The sequence below is a fragment of the Podarcis melisellensis genome (assembly GCF_964234715.1).
Source record: "Podarcis melisellensis genome assembly, chromosome: 2".
Lineage (NCBI taxonomy): Eukaryota > Metazoa > Chordata > Lepidosauria > Squamata > Lacertidae > Podarcis > Podarcis melisellensis.
The window spans coordinates 28,182,503-28,205,949 of record NC_138529.1 but is presented as its reverse complement, the minus strand read 5'-3'; the positions used below and the strand labels follow the sequence as shown (position 1 = coordinate 28,205,949).

General features: G+C 44.1%; 1 protein-coding gene across 2 annotated transcripts in view; it reads left to right on the top strand.

Annotated features, from left to right (window-relative positions):
* Positions 1–22,578, top strand: part of RPTOR (regulatory associated protein of MTOR complex 1) — a 302,464-nt gene extending 279,886 nt beyond the window's left edge. For both annotated transcript variants that reach the window (XM_081899559.1, XM_081899558.1), the window contains 6 exons: positions 2,167–2,273; positions 8,068–8,195; positions 10,016–10,102; positions 18,064–18,180; positions 18,738–18,867; positions 20,250–22,578. In XM_081899559.1, the coding sequence (XP_081755685.1) occupies positions 2,167–2,273; positions 8,068–8,195; positions 10,016–10,102; positions 18,064–18,180; positions 18,738–18,867; positions 20,250–20,318 (638 nt within the window). In that variant the 3' untranslated portion in view covers positions 20,319–22,578. The remainder of the gene's footprint in view (positions 1–2,166; positions 2,274–8,067; positions 8,196–10,015; positions 10,103–18,063; positions 18,181–18,737; positions 18,868–20,249) is intronic.
* Positions 22,579–23,447: the final 869 nt, after the last annotated feature.

The following is a 23,447-nucleotide window of genomic DNA, read 5'->3' as shown; positions in this document are numbered from 1 at the left end:
GGAGCCCCACAAAGAGACATTACAGTAGTTGATCCAAAAAGCTATAAAAGCATCAATCATAGGCAGCTTAGTTCCTCCCAGGACATTGTGATTACCCACCAGTCCGTCTAGTCTAAAGTCAGACTCATCTACCTGACAACTTCCTCCAGACACTAAGTAAACAAAGGTGCCATGCCATACAAGCAAGGAGAAAAACCCACATATTGTGTATGTGTGGTCTGCAGATTATGTTGCTGCTGAAACAGTGTTAAGATTCTTGTGCTGAAATGTAAGTATGAATGACTGAGAAACTGGCAGCTTAAGCATCTCTTCCTAGAGTGCTGCCTGCTTAAGATGAAAAGGCATCATCCATCTCAAGCCTGCTGGGTTTATCTTGTCATACGGACCATAAACAGGATGACAAACGCAAAATGCTTTAGAGGTGTTTATAATCTAAACTGCCGCCTTTTTTGCTTGCTCTGAATCTGTAGCACCCCTCCAAGTTGCCAAGGAAGCTGAAGAAACAATAAGTTTGTATGTCCAGATAAAAATATGCACTGTCCGTTTTGCTGCCATTCTCTCCCTCCCACCCTGCGCCCCCATTGCTTGCAGTAAGAGCAAACGAAGGGCCCAAGGGCAGCCCCCAAGTTCTGTACTTGCTCAGGTGTTTTGGCAGCTGGCAGTTCCAGCAGGCCACAAGAAACATTAAAGTGGGCCTGGGCATGGCCACTGGATGAAGGGAATGAAGACAATGATAATTAGGAAGATAGAGTTGGAAAGGGACTGGGGGGTCATGCAATCCAACTCCCTGAAATCAGGATCTGCAATGTGATGTGCAGCAACAGCACCTCTAGCAGGTGACTATCCAAGGCGGGCAAGAGAAGTAGCTTCCCTTTTTTTTGTCTTACAAGACCCTTAATAGGTGCTTGTGTTTATAGCACTAGGTAGAATGTTTGTGCTGCTGTTACGTCTTGATGTCCCAGCTGCAGGCACTCTTGGAGGATACTGATTATCTCTAGACACGTTCCAGTCTGGACTCAGGCCTGTTATGGGGACTGAATCTTCCTTGGTTGCCCTGATGGATCTTTATCAGGAGAGGGGCATGGGATGTATGACCCTGCAACTTCTGCATGATCTCTCATTGACTTTCAATACCATTTGCTGTTTATATAGAGTTGTATATAGACCTTGGTTGGATAAAGCTAATAGTTTTTATTATATGATTTTATTATTTTGCTGTACCCCGCTTCAAAAACTTACTCAGTACAAAGCATTATAGAAATGCATTAAATTAAGAAATAAATGTCCCCCTGCTTTATGGTGCTACTGCCCTTACGGTGGCAGTTAGTATCTAAGGGAGTGCTACATGTTTTTGCCGTTAAAAGATTAAAAAATGCAAGAGTTTGCTTTTATCTTTTGACTAGATATCTGGTCTTTTTGTGGGGCTGGGTACTTTTCATAGTACTTTCCTTTCAGAAGATTGGTGCATTAGTCGTTATTTGGGTTCTGTTTTGTTATCCTATAAAAGGCCCTGGTGGAAATCATAGTGAGGTTGGCAGGAAGAATCAAATGCTGCCTTGTTGGGTTAAGGAAGAGACTGCTATGAATCCTAAATTGTTTCAGAGTCATTTGTCATCGCAGCCCAACCTCCTTATAAAGGAGCCCAGGTGCAGAAACCAGAGAAAAAACACATGTTGGATTTTGTTGATTAGATTATTCATTTGAGTATTTCCATGCCTAATGCAATTTACTGCTTATCTCTATGTTAAAAAAGCAAAGCAAAACAAAAACCTTATGGCTATATTGGAGAGGAATGGTCTTTTTCTTCCCTGGGTACAAAAACAGGGGGGCAGATAATTACTAAAACACTTTCCCCTCACTTTTGTGTATCACACAAGCAGTTTGTGACTCCTGTGAATAAAACATTTCAAATGAAACCAGCTAGAAACCACTGTTGAAGGCTGCCGCCGCCACCACCCTGCACCCTGCTATATTTTTTTCTCAAAACCTGCCACTTCCCAAAGTCCACAGTACCTACCACATTCTAACATTGACGCACAGTGCACTCATTGTGTTGGATTGCTCTGCTTGACCGGAAGATTTCATTCCCACAATGTTCTGACTTATTTCATCTGTCCACATGTACCAAGATATAAATTTGCATGGCACACCTTTTTCTTTCCTCAGGAGCAGGGATGGTGGTGGACTGGGAACAGGAAACTGGTCTTCTCATGACTTCTGGAGATGTACGGATTATAAGAATCTGGGATACAGACCGAGAAATGAAAGTTCAGGTAAGCACAATACATATTGCTTATGGATCTGGTATTTAAGCAATCCGAAACAGAGAAATGTCTTGTGCTGCTAATTTCGCCACTCAAAAGGCTACTTGTTAATGAGATAATTCCTGAACTCAATACAGAAGGTGTCTGTGGAAATGCTTCTCCATGGATGTCAAAAAGTTTATGTAGGGTGGAATGTGGGACCAGGGTTACTTACAAATAGGTGAATCATGCCTGTGTACCTGTGATACATTTTGTTTACAAAGCATGCTGAAGTACCAGATACATTGCAAAGATGAAATGCTTGGTGCACCTCAAGCACTTTCAGCCTAAGCCTTGAAACATCATTTCCTGTGAACATCTGGACCATGGGGACAAATCTGTTTTCCTAAGGCAATCTGAAAGGATGCGGGTGGCGCTGTGGTCTAAACCACAGAGCCTAGGGCTTGCAGATCAGAAGGTCGGCGGTTAGAATGCCCACAACGGGGTGAGCTCCCATGGCTCGGTCCCTGCTCCTGCCAACCTAGCAGTTTGAAAGCACATCAAAGTGCCAGTAGATAAATAGGTACTGCTCCGGCAGGAAGGTAAACAGCATTTCTGTACGCTGCTCTGGTTTGCCAGAAGCGGCTTAGTCATGCTGGCCACATGACCAGGAAGCTGTACACCGGCTCCCTTGGCCAGTAAAGTGAGATGAGCGCCGCAACCCCAGAGTCGTTCGTGACAAGACCTAACAGTCAGGGGTCCCTTTAACTTTACCTTTAAGGCCATCTGACATTCACATATGAGGAACACTGAAACTAGTTCCAAGGACAATCTAAAGCGAATCCCTTTTAGAGTACTGAAGGAAATACATGCAGAATACATAGCTCAAGAAAGTCAACCAGCCCTCAAACTACAGATCATGCATTATGTGATCAAGGAATTTAACAATGTAGGAAATGGTACAAAGACCCATTAGTCATTTACACAGGCACAATGCAAAATTGCATTCTCTCTTACATATATGTGCACATGCCGTGTTTTTTTTCTAGCAAAAAACCAACACTGTGCACATGACAGATAAAAGAAGCAAAGATGCACTAATACCATCTCTCATGCAGACACAGACAAGAAGCATACAGACAAGCACTTTCTCTCATGTATGCATTCACACACATGCACACAATGGCAGAGGAAGCTGGCCCTGATTGGCTGTTGCTGGCTGTAGCTTTTCTTTGAGCTGTTCTTCCTCCTCTCCCTTGGCAGTGGTAAGCTCCCATCCTTTTTTTCACATGCATCTCTAACCATGATCCAAGGAAACTTTAGGAGTGCAGGCAGCTGACACATCCCACAGTGGAACAACAAGCCAGCCAAGCTTTTTCCTGACTGTCATTCACTGCCAGGACTAAGAAGATCCAGCTTACAATGGCAGAGGCTGAGTGACAGCAAATTTAAATTCACTATACTGAATGCACAGAGCAGTGTCTGGGCCAACCCTGTCTATGTGTGCTAGAAACTGACTAGCTGGCAAGCCTAAAAGTCCCTTATAACATTTATCTGCCTTTGGCAGCCCCCCAAACGCCATTCCTCTCTATCTGCCACCTAAAGTCACCTACTACACTTCACCTCATGACAGAGCCGGCCTTGTTCCTCCTATTCTATAGGCATGGAGACTGACAAAGGAACAGAGCAGTTTCAGCCGCCTTGTTGCTTGAGCTATCGTGCCACTCACCTTAGCAAAAAAACCATGTACATTCACGTCAGTTGCCATTAAATCAAGCCACCTCTTCAGCCACATAATGAGAGGTAACATCTCTGTCTAAGCAGCTGTGGGAAATAAAGTCTAGTCTACAAATCTTTTGGAAATTAATTACTTCTGGATGAACATTAATTATGGCACTTTGACCCAGCAATGCAGCACAACTAAGCCTATGCTAATCTTAATTATTTTCAAATATTATTTTATCTGTGCAAATTAGAGAACATCAGAAATCAGCAGGGTGAAAATATTTTAAATTAGAATGATTAATGATTGTACGGAGAGCATCTTAAAGGCATTTTATTTCTTAAACAGTGCAAATTGGTTTTTGCAGTGATTCGGGGGATCAAGACTTAATCATACTGCAAAACCCAGAGCAGCAGAAATGTAGTAGTCATATTCAGAAATGCCACTGCCCATTATTTGAGCCACTGATAATATGTTGGGTACTAGGTTGGTAGGAGATGGTGAGAATCATCATAGATTGTGGGTGGGTGCATGGGCTTATATACTTGAAACAGATGGGGGCAATTTCAGAATAGTTTGTTACTAGTTTAATGGTTTCCTTGCAGAAAGAGAGAATTTGGAATGACACTTCTATTGATTCAACAGCTGTGATGATCTAGCACAGTTGGTACAATAAAATCTCAACTGAACTAGTCTGCATCCCAGGAGTGGATGACTTTTTTTGGCCCAAGGTCTGCGTTCACTCTTGACCCAACCCTCCCAAAACTGCAAGGCAGCAGCAGGCGCAGCTAGACCACACTCCCATGTGTGATGCTGTCTTCACAGCAGAGCTATGTCCCCTCCCCATCCATTAAATGATTGACCTGATCACCAGGGTGGACACAGTTTGCATCTCCATCAGAGAACTGGACTGGGGGATGGGGAGAAGCTTAAACCTATCTGTTTGCCCTATCACTGTGTTTAATTTGACCCTCCCCCCTCTTTTTGCTGCCAAGGACTTGGGAGAGTGCTTGGGGGTTAGGTACTGCTGCCATAGCTTATCTGGGTTATTAGATATCTGCCAAGACTGGTGGTCTGCAGCAAGCAGGCACCAACTAAGCCAAGCTAAGGGTTCAAACAGGAAATCAAGTTGGCACATGGGTAAGCAGGGATGAGCACTGTGAAAGCAGTGCAGCTGTGCATTGGGTTTCTCATGCTGCGGAGCCAAGGTAGACTTGGAAGCTTCTTGGGACCAGAGGGAATCCTCTTGGCCTATTGAGACATCCAATCCTTACCGATACCGGCTGTTAGTGCAAATAACAGGTCAAATCTGAACACTTTCTCATTTGGCAGGGTCCACTTGCCAGACTTCTAGTTCAAGGCTCCACTCCACTAATTGGATGGAACACTAATTTGCATATGAGCTTCATGGTAGAAAATTCACTTGCTTCCCCCAAGTGTCATCACGTTCCAAATTGACAAGTTACCTGAATAGCTGCCAAGATGCTGTTTACATATTACTAAACTCAGTTGTTGGATAGAGCTGGAATTCTACATGCAACATTAGGTGCAGAAAAGATCTTGTTGGCAAACACATTGCAGAAATACTCCTGCCGCCGCTCAAGGCAAAATTGCTTTCCTTTGCAACCTGAAACTTCACTCAGTAATGTCAGTCAACTGGAACTATTTGTTCCTTAAGCACCTTTTATCCACAGATTCTGCTCTTTGCCTGTGGCATGCTGTGGATGGAACTCTAATCTGGATTATAGTCTGATTTGAAAGAATTTAATAGACACCATTGTGGCCCTTTCTCAACCCTCTGGGAGTCTACAAGAGAGTTGATTTGGAGACACAAAAGTATCTTAATTTGCAGAGCCTCTATGTAGCTACAGTTCCATTTCAATCTAGGATTGCCAGATTTTTATCTCCAGTAAACTGTTAATCTAATATTTTTTTATGAAGCAAATGCAAAAAATAACATCAAGAGAAGGCGGATAGGCTCACAGGAGCAAAAATAGGAAGGAGGTGTGAAATTAGCTAACATAATTTTGCAGAGCCAGTTCTGATTATTATGCTAGTTTGAAAATGTTGCTCAATTTTTTGGTTGCTTAATTGAAACTGTTTTTCTTTTTCACAGCTGCACTCTTATTATTCCGCGCAGTTCTGTTATGCGTAGCACATAAAGAGGAAAGGGCTATAGCCTTAGAATAACGTTGTCGGGTGTCTTTCCAACAATATACCAGCATTGCTCTTTGTGTTTATTATTTTCCAGAGTTGTTCTTTCATAAAGTACACTGCCCTTGGTTTCTGTTCTTACCATTTTTCTGCAGAACATGAACACATGCAGCATAGAATCTTGTTGCAGCCTATCAGGACTCCAGGTTTCTATTTCAACCTTGACCATGGGCATGCAATGTTTCATCTTGCACAGTTTACTTTCCATAAAAATATGAGGGAGAATTCCTGACTCCAAAGAGATTATAAAGGGCTGTAAACCTTTTTGCTGCAAGGCTTGGGGAGCAGCAGCGTGTCAAAGTGGAACAGCTTCCATCATTTAAAAGGAAACACTTTTTGGTAATGTCTTTCTCCCCAGAGGAAATGCAGGGCTTTAGAGTTCATGGCAGGCTATGTACTTTTATAATCACAAAAAAATGTGAAGTAGAAAGGCTAGTTGCATTTGCAGGTCTCTTTGTAGTTCTGCCACTTTTAGTAATTCACCTTTGCTATTTGACTGGGTGCATAAGAAGTGTCTCCTTCTCACCAGGCCTTCCTGCTGTTAGTTCCCCTCTCAGTGCTTTCTGCTCTTAAATATATATTTAATCTGCTTTTGTGGCATTTGTGGCCTGATCTAAAGCCCAATAAGCAGCTATTGCCCTGCAGAGTTCTTCCTTTAATAGGTACTTATTTAGAAAGCAATGGCTGCCATAACATACCTCTCCTACATGCACTAGTTAGCTGCCAGGTGTATTTTCAGCTGGAGCAGATTTATTTCTCTCCAGGGAAATGGTGTGTGTTTGTTTAAACAGCACTCATCTATCCATCCTGCCCTTCAATGTAGTATTTATGGCTGGTCAGGGACAAATATGTTTTTGCGGAAAAGAATCTCCTCCTGGACATTTATCTTAGTTAATTAGGACTTTTTAATGTGGTTAATCAGGGCTTCCCTTGAAACTGAAGGGCTAAGATCACATGCTACTTGTTCCAATGCAAAAGTTTGCTTTAGTGAGTAGACACATCAGGAAGTTGATGCACACTTGTGTGAAATATATACCACAGTCAAAAGGAAACTCATGACCCAATTTTCATATATACCAGTATGCATATAGGTGTAAAGTAGCCCAGATTACATTTTCCAAAACAAACCATGGGTAGGCAAACTAAAGCCCAAGGGCCAGATCTGGCCCAGTTGCCTTCTAAATCCAGCCTGCAGATGGTCCGGGAATCGACGTGTTTTTACATGAGTAGAATGTGTCCTTTTCTTTAAAATGCATCTCTGGGTTATTTGTGGGGCATAGGAATTTCGTTCATTTTTATTTTTTTTCAAAATATAGTCTGGCCCCCCCACAAGGTCTGAGGGACAGTGGACCAGCCCCCTGCTGAAAAAGTTTGCTGACCCCTGATTTAAACCATGTGAAACAGACCTAAGACATTTTTTATTAAAATTAGTATTATCCAATATAGAAATTTTAATACATAATAAGGCATAGACCCACACAAGTTCCTGACCCTCACCGTGGAGATAATGCTGTCTGATAATATTTATGCCTTCCTCTTTGCTAGAAGAAAAGAACCAATTAGCCGGGTGCTGCAGCTCAGAATAGGTGTCCTTGATGTCTTCATTGCCCTGGTCCTGCACAGTCATGTTCTGTGCTTATTTTAAAAACTTCAGCCCTTTTCACTACCAGAAGTTAGTTTGTTTCCAGAGGCAATTTGTTCACCCCCAGTCTTAAGCCAAAATCTGAGCCTGCATGGTAAAGCTGTCACAACCACCTTGTTACCATTATTCAGCATCAATGCTCATGTGTGGACTCCACTGCAGGGGTAACACTGGGCTATATGTATGGCCAGTGCACTTAAAATCTCCCAGCTGTCTTAGCTTAGGACTGTGTTTTTCTCTCCTAGGATATTCCCACAGGGGCTGACAGCTGTGTCACCAGCCTGTCCTGTGACTCGCATCGTTCGCTCATTGTAGCAGGGCTTGGTGATGGTTCTGTTCGTGTTTATGACCGGCGGATGGCTCTGAGCGAATGGTAAGAGACTTATCTAATTTTTACAACTATCAAGTTGCATTCACTTTGCATTCACTACTACTATTCTTGCCGTTGTTTCAGTGCCTCCAAACACACTAGAGATTTGGCTGTTCTTGGAACCTCCATCCTATTTATTTATTTATTTTTATTATTATTACAGCATGTGTGAAAACGTAATGTGAAAAGGATATTAGGTTGAATCCAGCTAAATTATTGTGTGCGTGCAAGTGCAGTGGAACTTCCTTTCCCTCTCCAGGTCCCATGCAGCCCTATTCTACTCCCAGGTATGCTCTAGAGAGATAGGGGAATCCCTAGAGCAAATTTGGGGATCACATGGCATGGTAGGAGAGGAAGGGGAAGTTCCATTGCACTCACTGGAGTTGTTCTGTGCATGAAGTTCAATGTGGTTGAATACAACCTATTGAATGCATCCATTTTTTTCTAGGGAGTGGGGGGTGGGGAGTCCATTTCTAATGTTTGGGCAATTTCCCTTGCACCACTGCAGAACTTCTCTTTTGAAAAAAACTTTGTGATGGCATAGTAGAAATTGCGCTATATGAATCTTCTCTAGTAAGAGGCTCTTTCCCCCATCGCATCCCGTCTTCTGGTTTGCAGCACCTTAAGAGGATGTCTTCTCATATTTTGTAGATTACATTAAACAAGGGGCACAATCCCAAGGGTCTTAATTTCTAGAATCTGTACATTATTGTCTTCACAGAATTGTAGAGTTGGAAAGAACCACGAGAGTCATCTAGTCCAACCCCCTGCAATTGTGTGAAGCGCATCTATCCTTTGATAGCTCTGTGGTTAAGCACTCATGGTAACTTACCTCAATTCGAGGCTCCATGTGTCCTCTAGCACCAATGTTATTCAAACCCTACCATAACCTTCTATCACCATTTGCTCAGGGATTACCTGACAGACTTTATATTTCTCACCTACTCATTTCAAAAAAGCTATGACCTGGAAACAAATGCTATGAGGTGATGCAATTTTTATCAACTTGAGCTGCAAGAGAAATAACTTTTTACAGTTTTGTTTTGTTTTTTAAAGAAGGGGAGAAGAATATTGCATTGGTTTTTCTTCTTCCTGAAATACATAAGTTGTAAAAGACATCAGGGGGACGCAGGTGGCGCTGTGGGTTAAAGCCTCAGCGCCTAGGACTTGCCGATCAAAAGGTCGGTGGTTCGAATCCCTGCGGCGGGGTGCGCTCCCGCTGCTCGGTCCCAGCGCCTGCCAACCTAGCAGTTCGAAAGCACCTCCGGGTGCAAGTAGATAAATAGGGACCGCTTACCAGCGGGAAGGTAAACGGCGTTTCCGTGTGCGGCTCTGGCTCACCAGATGCAGCTTTGTCACGCTGGCCACGTGACCCGGAAGTGTCTCCGGACAGCGCTGGCCCCTGGCCTCTTAAGTGAGATGGGTGCACAACCCCAGAGTCTGTCAAGACTGGCCCGTACGGGCAGGGGTACCTTTACCTTTACCTTTAAAAGACATCAGAGCTAAGTTTTTACTAAGACATTTACTTATTATGTCCTAAAGCAAAAACATGGGGTCATTCCTTCCTACCTTTGCTCCTCCCCTCTCATTTCCTCTTATGCTTTATCTGACCAGTTACAGCACACACCAGAGTACATATTGGAACATGCCGTTGTAAAATATAACACCCGTACTTAAAATCTCTGGTTCAAAGTCTTGCAACTTACCTAACTGGGAACCTAGCCACACCAAGCAGATGGTTTCCCTTTCACATTTATGGTTCATGAGTTGGTTTCTGGCCTTTTTCCAGCTTTGTCTTACAAAGTTTTGCCTCTCTCTTGTAGCCGAGTGATGACCTATCGAGAGCACACAGCCTGGGTGGTGAAAGCGTATTTGCAGAAACATCCTGAAGGCAACATCATGAGTGTCAGGTAAAAGAAAACGAAATGAAAAGGAACAAGGGCCTCTGAATATTTATGCGACATTTTCCTGTCAAAACAGTATTTTGCCCTCTCTTGTTTAAAAATCTGTCTCTGGTATTTAAACAGTGATGAGATTTGAGCTCTTCACTTTGGCATTTCTACTCTGCAATTAATTCCTGTTCCCAAGATGGGAGAGCGGATGAACGGGTAACCTTGTTCCTTAGAGCAAGGGTTTTCAAACTTGGTCACAGCAAACTTCAGTCAGGAAAAACAATCTAATCCTCCTCAAATTAGATACATTCTTCTGATGATGATGATCAACCATTTCAGGTTGCAGCCCACCAGACTGGAAGAACTGAGTGTGGGAACTGCATAATATTGTAGAAGTGGTACCTCAAAGAAAGCAAAGCCCCACAAATTTAACGCTTGATGCAGTGCATTGTGAGTCATTATATGTACAGTGGTGCCTCGCAAGACGAAATTAATTCGTTCCGCAAGTCTCTTCGTCTTGCGGTTTTTTCGTCTTGCGATGCACGGTTTCCCATAGGAATGCATTGAAAATCAATTAATGCGTTCCTAGGGAAACCGCCTTCAGACCAGGTCCGGGGACAGTCTGTCCCCCGACCTCTTCTGAAGGCTGGGGGGGGGGGACAAGGGCTTTTCTTCCCACTGCCAGCCTTCAGAAGGCTGTTCTGAAGGCTGGCGGTGGGAAGAAAAGCCCTTCTTCCCACCTCCCGCCCCGCAAGCTCCGGGGACAGGAGGGCTTTGCTGCCGACCGCCAGCATTTTAAAAGCCCCTGCTGTCCCGGGGCGATTTTAAAATGCTGGCGGGCGGGAGCGAAGTCTCCGCTGCCCCGAGGAGATTTTAAAATGCTGGGGGTCGGCAGCGAACGCTTCGCTCCCGCCCGCCAGCATTTTAAGATCGCCCGGGGCAGCGGAGAAGTCTCCGCTGTCCCGGGAAGGCAGGCGGGGGAGCAAAGACTTTTGCCCCCGCCTGCCTTCAGAAGAGGTCCAGGACCTCGTTCCGATGCCTGGCGGCGGGGGGAGAGGTTCCCGCCCCACCGCCCGGCATCGGGGCATCGTTCCGATGCCCGGCGGCGGGGTGCGAGGTTCCCGCCCCCCCCGCCCCGCTTCGGAGCAGCGTTCCGAAGCGGGGCGGCTGGGGCAGGTGTTCCCGCCCCCCCGCCCCGCTTCGGAGCAGCGTTCCGAAGCCGGGCGGCTGGGGCAGGTGTTCCCGCCCCCCCTCCCCGCTTCGGAGCAGCGTTCCGAAGCGGGGCGGCTGGGGCAGGTGTTCCCGCCCCCCCGCCCCGCTTCGGAGCAGCGTTCCGAAGCGGGGTGGCTGGGGCAGGTGTTCCCGCCCCCCCGCCCCGCTTTGGAGCAGCGTTCCGAAGCCGGGCGGTGGGGGCAGGTGTTCCCTCCCCCCCGCCCGGCTTCGGAGCACCGGGAGAAGCGATCTCCCCGCAGCCCCTTGCTTCAAAAGAGGTCCGGGGGCAGCGAGGAAGAAGCGCTGCGCTTCCCGCTGCCCCCGGACCTCTTTTGAAGCAAGGGGCTGCGGGGAGATCGCTTTTCCCCGCAAACCCTTGCTTCAAAAGAGGTCCGGGGGCAGCGCGAAGCAAGGGGCGATCTCCCCACAGCCCCTTGCTTCAAAAGAGGTCCGGGGGCAGCGGGAAGCGCTTCCCGCTGTCCCCGGACCTGGGGCTGCGGGGAGAAGATCGCTTCTCCCCGCTGCCCCTTGCTTCAAAAGAGAAGACCCGCTGTCCCCTGGGCAAGCTTCGTTTTGCGAAGCAAGCCCATAGGGAAATTCGTCTTGCGAGGCAACTCGAAAACGAAAAAACCTTTCGTTTTGCGAGTTTTTCGTCTCGCGAGGCGTTCGTCTTGCGGGGTACCACTGTACACAAATGGGAGTGCAAAATTTACTCTGCTTCCTTTCTTACATGGCTTTATCCTGTGAGTGAGGGCACTGTGTTCTAAGTCAGCTTCCATTGACTTTTGGGAAGGGTCACCCATAAATTTGTGGCATTATCTTCTGAATGCTCAGCCTTCACTTTAAAGTTAAGGATCCTAAATAAGATCATTCCCTGCTCTGGCTGGAGTTTGTGAGCTAAGTGGAGGCAGGTCCCCAGTGGAACCCACTGCAGCCTTAGTCCTTCACACACACTATCACCAAATGTTTGGAAAGAGAGTCCAGAAAGCAAGGCTCAGGTTAAACCAAGGTCAGAGAAATCCAATCTGGATCCAAATGTAATCAAGGGTCAGCATTGATAAGCAGGAGTCTAGGGGTCAAAAACTGAAGAGATTCTTAAGAAAGCAAGGCAGGCAAAGGAGTTGGGACTAGGAGGAGGGAGCTGGCTGGCTTGTGTTGTTTCCAGTAACTAGCAGACTCCAAGTGAAGCTTGATATACAGTGGTACCTCTAGTTACGAACTTAATTCGTTCTGCAGGTCCATTCTTATCCTGAATCTGTTCTTAACTAGAGGTGTGCTTTCACTAATGGGGCCTCTTGCTGCCGCTGCGCTGCCAGCACACAATTTCCATTCTCACTCTGGGGCAAAGTTCTCAACTCGAGGTAATTCTTCCAGGTTAGCGGAGTTTGTAACCTGAAGCGTTTGTAAACTGAAGTGTTTGTAACTCGAGGTACCACTGTATAGCCTAGTGTCTCAGGCCACACCCAATACCAGTTCAGGTGCTTGAGTCTGCTCTAAGAGCCTTTATTGTTGAGGAAGGTTGTTACTCAGAAAGAGCCCTTTATGCAAGAGTTCTGTTGCCACATTGACTCTCAGGCATGGACTCCAATGTTGACCAGCTGCCAGGGCTTGGACCTTCTGGTGCTGGTGTTTCCAAAGAACTAGGTGATGATTCAACCTCCCTCACTTGAGTTAGCCAAGGTGGATCAAGAATCCACTCCAAGGAATCTTCTAATACATCCCTTGGAGGTAGACCTGGGGAGGCCCCTTCACAGACCTCAGGGCCCTGGCATTGTGGGGCTTGGTCTACTCACATAGGTCATTGATCATTGGAAGGTCTAGATAGGGACCAAGGTGGGATCAGGGCTTGGTAACAACACTGGAGATAAGGATCCTAATCTTAAACAGAAATACTTATCTGATAGCTGTAAAGTAAAAGGTAGGAAGTAACTGGCTAGAGCACTTAGTTGGTCTTTAAGGTGCTACTGGAAGGATTTTTTTTTTTTTTGGCTAGAGCAAGACTTGCTACTGAGACAAAATGCTTAAAAAACACCAAGGGATAGATTGTATTGCATGTTCTGGGCTTATTGCTATGCAGAATTATTTCCCCATCTAGCAATTTTCTGTGCATAAATCCATTTCTCATGCTTCATAAATATGGTGGAGGAGCACTGTGTTTATTTATTACCCCATTCAAAGGACAGCAGACTATAATTTACTACCACTAAGTCATAGTTTGTTTCCAGAGAACTTCTTCCTTGTATACAGAATTGAAAGAAAATATAATGCTGTAAGAGGTAATGCTTTTCCACCCCCAAAGAAGGGGCAGCAAATGTTATAACTTCTGTTTTTCCTGGAAGCTGGTTGAAGTAGTTCCTCTTGCCAGATGAGAATCTATTTGACTCTGAATTTATTTTGGTAGGCCCCACCTGACATTAGATAATTATCTTATCTTTCAAACAAAGGGTGCTTCTCACAAGATTCAGAAAGGGATTGGAATTTTACCTGGAACTGGGCATGTTCCACATCAATTAGATCAGCCTAGCAAGCCATATTGACTCTCAACAGCATGCAGTATGTAGTTTGATGTTTCATCAAAAGATTATGCACTTCAGTTTTAGATTAATTCAGCTTGCACAGCCTAAAGAACCATGATTCAACTACCTTACTAAAGGTAGTTGGGTCAGTTTGTGCCTGGATATGAGAGCAGCTAGGAACCTATGTAGTACAATGCTTTGAGCATTGATTAATTATAAATTAATTAATAAACTAACATGGAAGGCAGTAGTCTATTGTAAGATAGCTGTTCAGCAGACAGAGTATTGGCTAGGTTGGAGTAACTGGCCTTCACAGCACTAGCCTATTTGAATCACCCTCTTGCAGTGGGTGCATATGTAAAATGTGATCCTTTCTAGTCATACATCAGGCACACTCCATGATTCTGTTCAAGAGTGAGTGGCATACTTACTATAAGGCTTGTACTTCACAGTGGGAGATAAACATTTATACTGAAACACTAACACTATGAACCCAAAGAACATCTGTAGGGAATAGGATCATGAATGGTGTTCTTAAGAAGGCCAGCAGAAGCTTGACAAATGATCTATGTACCAGGAAACTGAGAGATGAATGATTGCGGATTAAAGTCTAAACTCTGTACTTCTCACAACAAAAGCAGCTCTCTGAAGGTCAGTTCTAACTTTGGGGTCTTGATTTGCATAGCATGGGCACCTTACAGACGTTGGCTTGAGTTCATCTTTTTGTTACTTAAGGACACCCTTTCCTCCTTCTTGCATGTACCTTTGTTCCTGAAGGACTGGAAAAAAGATGCTTATGTACTCTTCCCCTTTCTGTGGTTAGAACAGTTCCAGGATGTTTCTAGTAATAGTAGCCCTCTGAGGTCGAGCAAGTTTCTCATCACTAAAATAAAATGTAGCAGTAGGCACAGGTATTCCATCCAACATCTCAGCCTCAGGCACTGCTGTGGTCAGAACTCATTGAAGAAGCTGAAGGATGAATCATGGTGCTGTCTCATCCTGTTTAATCCTTTTGAGAAGTTTGTTGCGTTTCCTCGATTACTTCAGCACACAGGCAGCTTCGTTAAACTCAACTGTTGGGATTCTACATTACTGATGTGCGTACTGATTATGCTGGCACACTCAGGATCTGCTATTAGATTTTCTCCATGGTCTGGCTTAAATCCGTCCTGATTTAGTTGTTCTTACTTCCTTTGTCCCAATGCAAAAGGCATATGCAGCACACCATAAGGCCCTATGGCATAGCACATGCAGATGGTGTCTCAGGTTAGCCTATTCAGTCCAAAGGATCCCAGGTAGCAACTTTGCCTGAAGCCTTGGACAGCTGCTGCAGAAGCAATACTGTTAGGGCAGATAATATTAGGGCTGCTGAACCGATCAAGTAGGAGACAATGGCCTAGTTTGTGTGTAATGCTAAGGCAAACCATGGCTGAGCATGAACAAGGAAACACATGGGCTCCCAGAGAGGAGGCTATAACCACATTGCTCCTCCTTGGTCATTTTGATGCTGCACTATGCTGAGCTAATCCATAGTATGGTTTAGTGTGTCATCCATACCCCAGGCTCATGGCTTAGCTCTCCCAGACAAACCACAAGCTATAACCAAGGTGTCTCCTATGGTTTAAACAGCTCGTGATTGTCTGGGAGACCTAGACCAGGGAAGAGTCAACTGACCATCATCTCATCCCTGGAAGCCCATAGGTTTGCTTGTTCATGCTCAGCCATGGGTCAGCTTAGCATTGCATGTGAATGAGAATAATTTTTAGCTGGGTCAACATATGAATGAGAGTAATATTAGGAGCAGCTGGACCAATCAAGAAAGAGCAGCAGAAATCTGAAACCCAAAAAATAAATACAGTTAATATCACTAAGTGCTCTGTCTCTGTCCCCTCAGCAAGTTTAACATCTTATTAATTGCATATTTTATACCCTGAAACGAACCTTTCACATTGTTTATTATTCCATTCATTACTTTTATATTGTTTCACTTACTTTTAATGCACACTAATGGATATAAAAGAAAATACAATAAAAGCAATTTTTATAAGATAAATAAAGGGGAGCAGGAATTAAGAACATGGAATAAATCATTTCATGATTAGATTTCACATACATTAATTTACGGTAAACCTGAAGACTTATTTTTAATCAAAATGTTTCCTTATGTTTTTTTGTGTGTGTGTGTTTTTAGAATGTTTCCTTATGTTGAGTAATAATTTGAAGCTTTGCCTCTCTTGGATATTTTAACCCTGGTTCTGCCCTCTCTTAAGTGGTGCTGCAGATGCTTCCTGAGGATCCTGCCACATCTCTGACAGCTTAACACTAGGGAGTGACAGCTGGAGTGCTTTTCTCTGTAGTTCTTCATTTTGTAGCATTTGGTATTGACCTTTGGCTTTCCAGATCTGACTGTCTGTGAGGTATTAGTTTCTCTTCTGCACCCACAGCTTTTTTTGGAATCAGATCTTAGAACATGGTCTGTACTTTTCAGCTGTGCGTGTTGCATATGGGCTGTAAACACTCAGCCTTCAAGTGGATCTTCACCAGTCTCCATTAGCTTTCACCAGCTCCATTAGCTGGATGCATACAAGGAATCAAATATTGGTGCTTTCATCTTCAGTCTTTTTATTGCTGTTTCTTTGTTGCCGTTTTGTTTGGCAGTACAGCTGTAGAGTCTTCTCCTTGCACCAACCAGAAATTGGTGCAACTTAAAGCCCTGCTCACTATTCTTTTTTTGTACTATGTTTTCCTTTGCCTTTTGTTATACTGTCAGGCTCCACAGGCTGTAACCAGCTATGGGTTACACTATGAAGGCTATTAGGTCTTTAATTAAATTACAAGGTTCCAGAAACAAGAGAGATATAATGAACCCTAAATGAAGGGAAAGTTCTAAGAGAAACGGGGCATGCAGGTCAGATATTTGAAGTATCACAAGACAGAGCGGAAGGATCTGAACTGCAGTAGGGAAGCCCCATGTTGAGTCCTCATTATGAAATGCTGCAGCTGGAGACTAAGGAAGTCATGTAGGGAAGAGCAGCATGAGATAGACTATAGGGTTACCTAACAAGATCCAGATCCCAGTTACCTGAATGCTGCTTCTTAGCAGGCTCTGTTACATCCTCAGACCAGCAATTGTGGTGATGCAGGGAGTAGAGAATTAGTTATAACCAAGGTTTAAGGCCCTCCGACTAGATTTTTACACTTAAATAGCCATTCTCTGTAATCAAAATTATTTATTGAAGAAATTTTATAAACTGCATTATAAAAAGAAAAAGAAACCCTTAAGCATTGTACATAAAATAGTAAATTCTCAATAAAATACAGTCATTTGACTGAATTAAGATAACTTCAGCTGATCAGGCTTTGGCTACAGTTTTCTCAGCAACATTTTCTCATTTGCCTTCCTTATTCTACTAGTTTTTCATTAATCTCTCTGCTCTGAAAACTACAGACAAGGACTGTAATTCCTTCAGTTTCTTAGCAGACCTGGTTTTATCCATCTCCCTTACATTTTGCCCAAATCCTCTGCTCAAGAAACAATCTGCTCAGTGAGTGGACCCCATGTTTCAACCTTGTTTTCCTCATAGAATCATCACTTGGACACACCTTACAGCATTTAAAGGATTAGGACGGAAGGCCAGTTTCATGAGCTATGAACTGGAAGGCCAGTTTCATTAGCTATGAATCCATTATATTTATGACAAGACAGTAATCAAGCTGAAAGTTAGAAATTTCACTTCACCAATTATTGTGATCTTAACCATTCACTGATGCCACTATAAAGCATCTTGTCCAGTGTTAAAGGTCTTCAACCTGCCAAAAATCTGTCACAGGACCATTAGCCCAAAGTCACAGGATGTTTGCCTATGGTTAAAGTAACCCTGTTATCATTTACCTTGTTCCAGGGGAATACAAAGGGACTTAAAGTCCAGAAATCAGTCAAACAGCAAAGCCAGTCAGTGGTTTTCTAGTGGTATTTAATGCCAATGAGTTGAACAGGAGGAAAAATGAATTGATTCGTGTACACTGATTCCTTGTGCGTGAGTAACCTTATGTTTGCTTCTGCAGCATCTAGGGCTGCCTGAAACAGACTGCAGTGGGTGGCAAGTATGCTGGTTTTCACAAAGGGACATTACTGGCAAATTGAGCATTGATACTAATACTCTCCTAATTTTAGCCAGGTTCTGGGATAAGTAGATCTGCTCTCATTGTTAGAGCAAACAGGTAATAGCCCCATGTTTTATCTCTTTGCAGTGTTAATGGAGATGTCCGTTTCTTTGACCCAAGGATGCCAGAATCAGTGAAGGTCCTGCAGATAGTAAAAGGACTGACAGCTCTGGACATCCACCCACAAGCCAACCTGTTTGCATGGTAAGTTCTAAATGCAGCCTGCATATCACCTGCTCCATTGTTAAACACTTGCATTTATTTTCCTTGGCATAAACAGTGTGGCTTATTTCACGTGTTTGCAGCTGAGGTATTTCAATTCTTGTATGCTTCATTGAACCTGCAGCACATGGATTTCAATTATGGTGGGTGTTGCAGCTCACCGTATTATGTGGGTTTCCCTTCCTTAAGAGCAGAAAGTGCACTATTTGCTAGGGACTTGCTGTCCAGTGTCAGCAGTTTGGTGCCTGGGGTTTTCACTCAAAACCATCTCATAGTTATTTTCTCCCTGCCTGCTGTTGTGTCTCCCATCCTGCCTCCCGAAATCTCCTACTGAGCATGTGAATTTTCCATTGTGAACCTGCTAATAGCTGAGATTGTGCTGAAGATTTCATGGCTTAAAGAAAATCCCATTTGCTGTTGTAAGATCACTTGCTTCTTGCTCCGCAAATGGCACAAGAGTAGAAAAACTTCATCTCTAGGACTTAACCACCAGTTGTTTAATGTCACCAATGTCCTGTGTTCTCTGTTTCCCTCTGCAGTGGCTCTATGAATCAATTCACTGCAATCTACAATGGGAATGGTGAGCTGATCAACAATATCAAGTACTACGATGGATTCATGGGCCAGCGAGTGGGTGCCATCAGCTGCCTAGCCTTCCATCCACACTGGGTCAGTCTCGTTTCTAAACTGTAGAACATCTCAATTGTTACCCTTAATTTGTTCTGAATAGCTATTATGAAGATGACTTAGTGAAGCTGTTGAGAAGGACACACACACAAGATTTCCAAATTCAGAAAACTCAAATTCAGTGAGAATATTCATTGAACTAGCTCATTGGGGGGGGAGCATTTATTTATTTATTTATTTATTTCAGATTACATGCAAGTTCTAGTAGGGTTCTTTTATTTGCTTAGACAAGGTTCCCAGAATCTACTATTTTCTAGTAGCTGTCAAGTTACAAGTTCACTTGGTCAAGCCATGGATCCATCCAGTCCATGATCCTGTTTCTGACCATGGCCAAACAAATGCTTCTGCTCCAGGTGATCAATGGAAGTGATGCCTGATGAACAGTGCAAAGTAGATACGAGGTTGCAACTAGGTATACAGTCAAGTCACATCATATGTGCATTTTACTTTCACAAATTCAACTTTACACACTTGGCTGCAGCTCCATTCCAGATCCATTAGAGCCTTTTTCTTCTGCCTGCATCTCTCTCTGTCTGCCCCACTCCTCCTTCTTTGCAATGGCCATTCGCACCTGAAGGAGGGGGGCAGCAGAGACACACACACAGGGGAGACCTTCCCATGGGACTCTCAACACCTTGCCAGACAAGAAAAATGCATTTTTTTTTCCTATTTACAATTTTCGTGTCTTTGCACAACCCTTGGAACTGTACCCTCATGTATGTTGGAACTCAACTGTATTGGTGGATTTTCAATCCACTGGAAACAAACAGGGGAAATTAGTGGAGAAAGGATTTCCAGCATAACAGAAATTACTGGAAGTTGCCTGTCACTGTAGAGGATGAAACAGAGGTAGGTAAGAGCTTTTATGGCCACAACTCAATAAACCATCCAACTTCGTAATACAAAATGCAATAATTAAAATCAATGAAAGCAACATAAATGTTGCCTAACAGAAGCAGAATAAAACAGATTGGTGCCTTAACTGTCAATGCTTTGCTGCTTTCTGAACCTCTCTGGGCTCAGAGCAAGTGGTAAGAGCTTTGGCCCATTATATCCAGCTTGAAGCTGAGAAAGAGGGTGAAGGGGCTTGCCTCTGTACTTAGGCTTCAGTGGCAGTCAGACAACCTGGTGTGACATCACAATATTTTATGTGAACCGCCCTGAGAACTTCGGGTATAGGGTGGTATGGAAATTAAATAAATAAATAAATTGATAATGATGATGATGACTCCAACCCTTTCCCTCTTGAGTGATGAGCAAGGCTGGTGGCGAGTATAAATTCTGACTAGCTTCAAAAGCCGATCAAAACCAGCAGAACCCTGCTATGTATGCACTGATTCTATTTCCCCCTCTTCTTTCCACAGCCTCACCTGGCAGTTGGAAGCAATGACTACTACATCTCTGTATACTCGGTGGAGAAGCGAATCAGATAACAGTGTGTGTGGCTGCTCTGTCAAGAGCAGGACATCTTCTGGCAGGTGGGACCGTGTCTCACTCATGGTGTACATAGTGAAACTATCGACTTGAATGTTTAGTGTTGGCTGCTGCTGCTGTGCAACCCCCCCGTAACTTGAACACTTTTTTCCCTCCTGATTTAGCTACTGATGATTTTGAGTCAGAGGGGAGGGGAGAGAAGCAGCCTCTTGCTTTTCTTCTGAGCCAGAACCTTCAGGAGCAGCAGAAAATGAGTATATATATTCTCACCGGGTTTCACCACCACTGCCCATGACTGCTTCTCTGGTTGCTTGGCATTATGGCTCCTACAAACTAAGAGGATGATTCCTTCCTAGAACAGGGGTGGGTTTTCCTTTGAATCAGGAATTAATTCAGGACTCACCTAGTGTTCTACATACTCTACCTAGAACGTCTGTGGCTGCTACCTATTTTGTGCCAAGTGCTGGCCCTGGCAGTCGCATGCTAGCAGGCTGCCGGTCTTGGATAGTTCTGTGTGTATCTTACTACTCTATATGCCACCGGCCACCTTCTCTTGCATTTACTGTTCCACTGGTAAAAGACAAAAGGAAAGCCCTAAGGAAGAGAGAGTCTCTCGGTGCTGCTGAAAATACTACAGAGTTGGCTGCCACTACGGAAGGGAAAGCAGGAAACTTGCCCCCACTTCCTGGGTGTCTGTTGGGGAAATCGGAGTGACACATTTGAGAAGCTGCGTGACAGGACAGGAGACCTTCCCCTCTGATGTCCATTCAATCTATAAGTTGCTCCAGCCATCCTCTAACTCCTTTTGCTCACAGCAGAACCCCATAAGCACAAGAAATGGCCTGCTACCTCCTCATAGAGAGCAAGGAGTTCACTTATCATTGTACCACTGCCTTAAATCCTACCCCCACCTCCTGTTCTCCTTTTGCAAGAAGTGCTATTATTCAGCTTGGTAATGGATGCAGATATTGCAGCACACATACAGAACAGGCCTGTGCAGAGGGTCCCTCCTCCCATTCATCCCCCACACACATTTCAGGCACTTGCCCCCTAGACCGACCACAGGGGAAGCTATATGTATACCTGGCACCCTGTGATTGCATGCATGGTGTGCTGCCTGCAAGAGAACTACTGATGTTCCCGCTCTCTAGAGAATGCTGGTTCCATCTCACATGCCACCCATCTCCCATACAGTAAAGACTTTGGTCTCTTCAGTGTCCAGGGGAAGAGATTCCCAATTAAATGGCTGCCTGAGTAGGGACACAAAGACAAGAAGGCCCCTTTGCATTATGTTGTGCCAGCATTGTGCAGCTATTGGCACTGGCTCCAAAATCAGTTGTCTACAAAGCTGTGGAGAGGCATGGAATTCTGTCGTCGTCTTGCCAATAATTTTGTCGCTTGTGATAGCATTAAGAATAGAGATAGCATCCAATTCATCTTGCATTGTGGATGTCAGCTTTTCCTTGCTTGCAAAATCCATCTCCTGGCTCTCACTATGAAGCCTGCTATATGTTTTTTTCCCCTTCTTCCCCACCTTCTAGGCTGAGAGCCACCATGTAAGATACTAGGCAGAGGCCAAGGGAGGATTGCTCATATAGCTAGAAACCTATACTGAAAGCTGCCAAAATTAAATGATGGGAATAAACCCAAGAGGTGACTTGACACATTAGTTTGCTGATCCCCAGTGTCAGTTGTGCTGAGATGCCACAGCCTTGGCCCCATTGCCGTGCCTGTCCCTCTGTAAGTGGCAATGAACTCAGGGAAGGGCAGATAGTTGATGGATTTTGCTAACAAGCATCAAGCCAGAGTCTGAAATCCATGTATAACTGACTTAACCTACGCAATTAAAAGCAAATGAGAATATGATGATGACGATTATTTTTTGTAATGTATATCCTATATATTTTGTTTCAAGAACAAGATCCCTTGTGCTTCCCCCCTCAGTTTGCACAGCCAGGACTATGGTTGTGGTGGTCTTTTTCTGTTTTAATCTGTCAGCTTCCATCCAAATTGGGGTGGGGGGGGAGGGAGCTGTGTTTTTTCACAGGTCTGATGTGGAGATCCAATCATGAAGTTTAACCAAGGCTCCAGAAAGTAATCTACCTATATGGTTCACTTATCTCTTTATTTATTTTCCAAAAGCAAAATTTAAAGGAAAAAAAGTATATATACATTTAATAATAAACCACCACAAGATTGTACTGTGAGAGTAAAACAATTAATGAAATAAATGGTTAATAAAATGTAAATGCAGTAACAGCCTCTGGTCAATGGGATCTGACTGTTATCAGACGGGGGTGGAGGCGAAACTTTGGAGAACAGATGTCAAGAAAAATGTGGTGGACAGGTGGGTGAGTGAAGGGGTGGGGGGTGTTGCAGAACAACAAAGCAATTCCCTGAGGGAGTGCCTAGCTGCTGCTCCTGACAAAGAAGAAAAGAAGATAATAATTGCTGTTCTGACAACGCACAGACAATGCACTCCTGGCTTGTCTTCATCTCTGGATAGCTGCACCTGCTCTTGGCAATCCTCTTCTTTCAAAAGGGTGGATAGAGGTGGTAAGTAAGTGCCTTGCAGTCTGGAGAAAGTACCTAGCTACTGCCTCCAAAACAACAACATCTCACAGGTGAGTGTGCTTGGAATTGCAGCTTTAAGTCCAGAAAAGGAAAACAGTAATTCTCCCACAATTCCTTGTATGATAAATGACTTAACTATGTGGCAAAACTCCCCCCCCCACCCCTTTATAGGATTATAATTGTTCTTCTTAGGGGTACAAAATTATTTCAAGCCATTTTCTTATTGAGGCAATTTAAGAATGCTGTACCAGGAGAGGGGGGGGGGGAGATTGCTGCATAAACAGTCAAACAGATGAGTTGCTACTTATCTAGATGAGTGGAGTCTTACTGAATGCTTTCTAATGTCATACCCATCCCAGGGAAAATGGCAAAAGAGCTGATCTTTTAATCAAATTTGATAGAATGATATGTATGTTGACCTGTGGCTCAGTCTGTTCCGATTTTCTCCCTCTGCCCCAACCTTAAAAACAACTAAAGAAACAGGGAGACTATTGTAAAATAGTGAAACCATGTGCATCTTATTAGCTATCTGCACCAGGCAGGAGGGAACCATG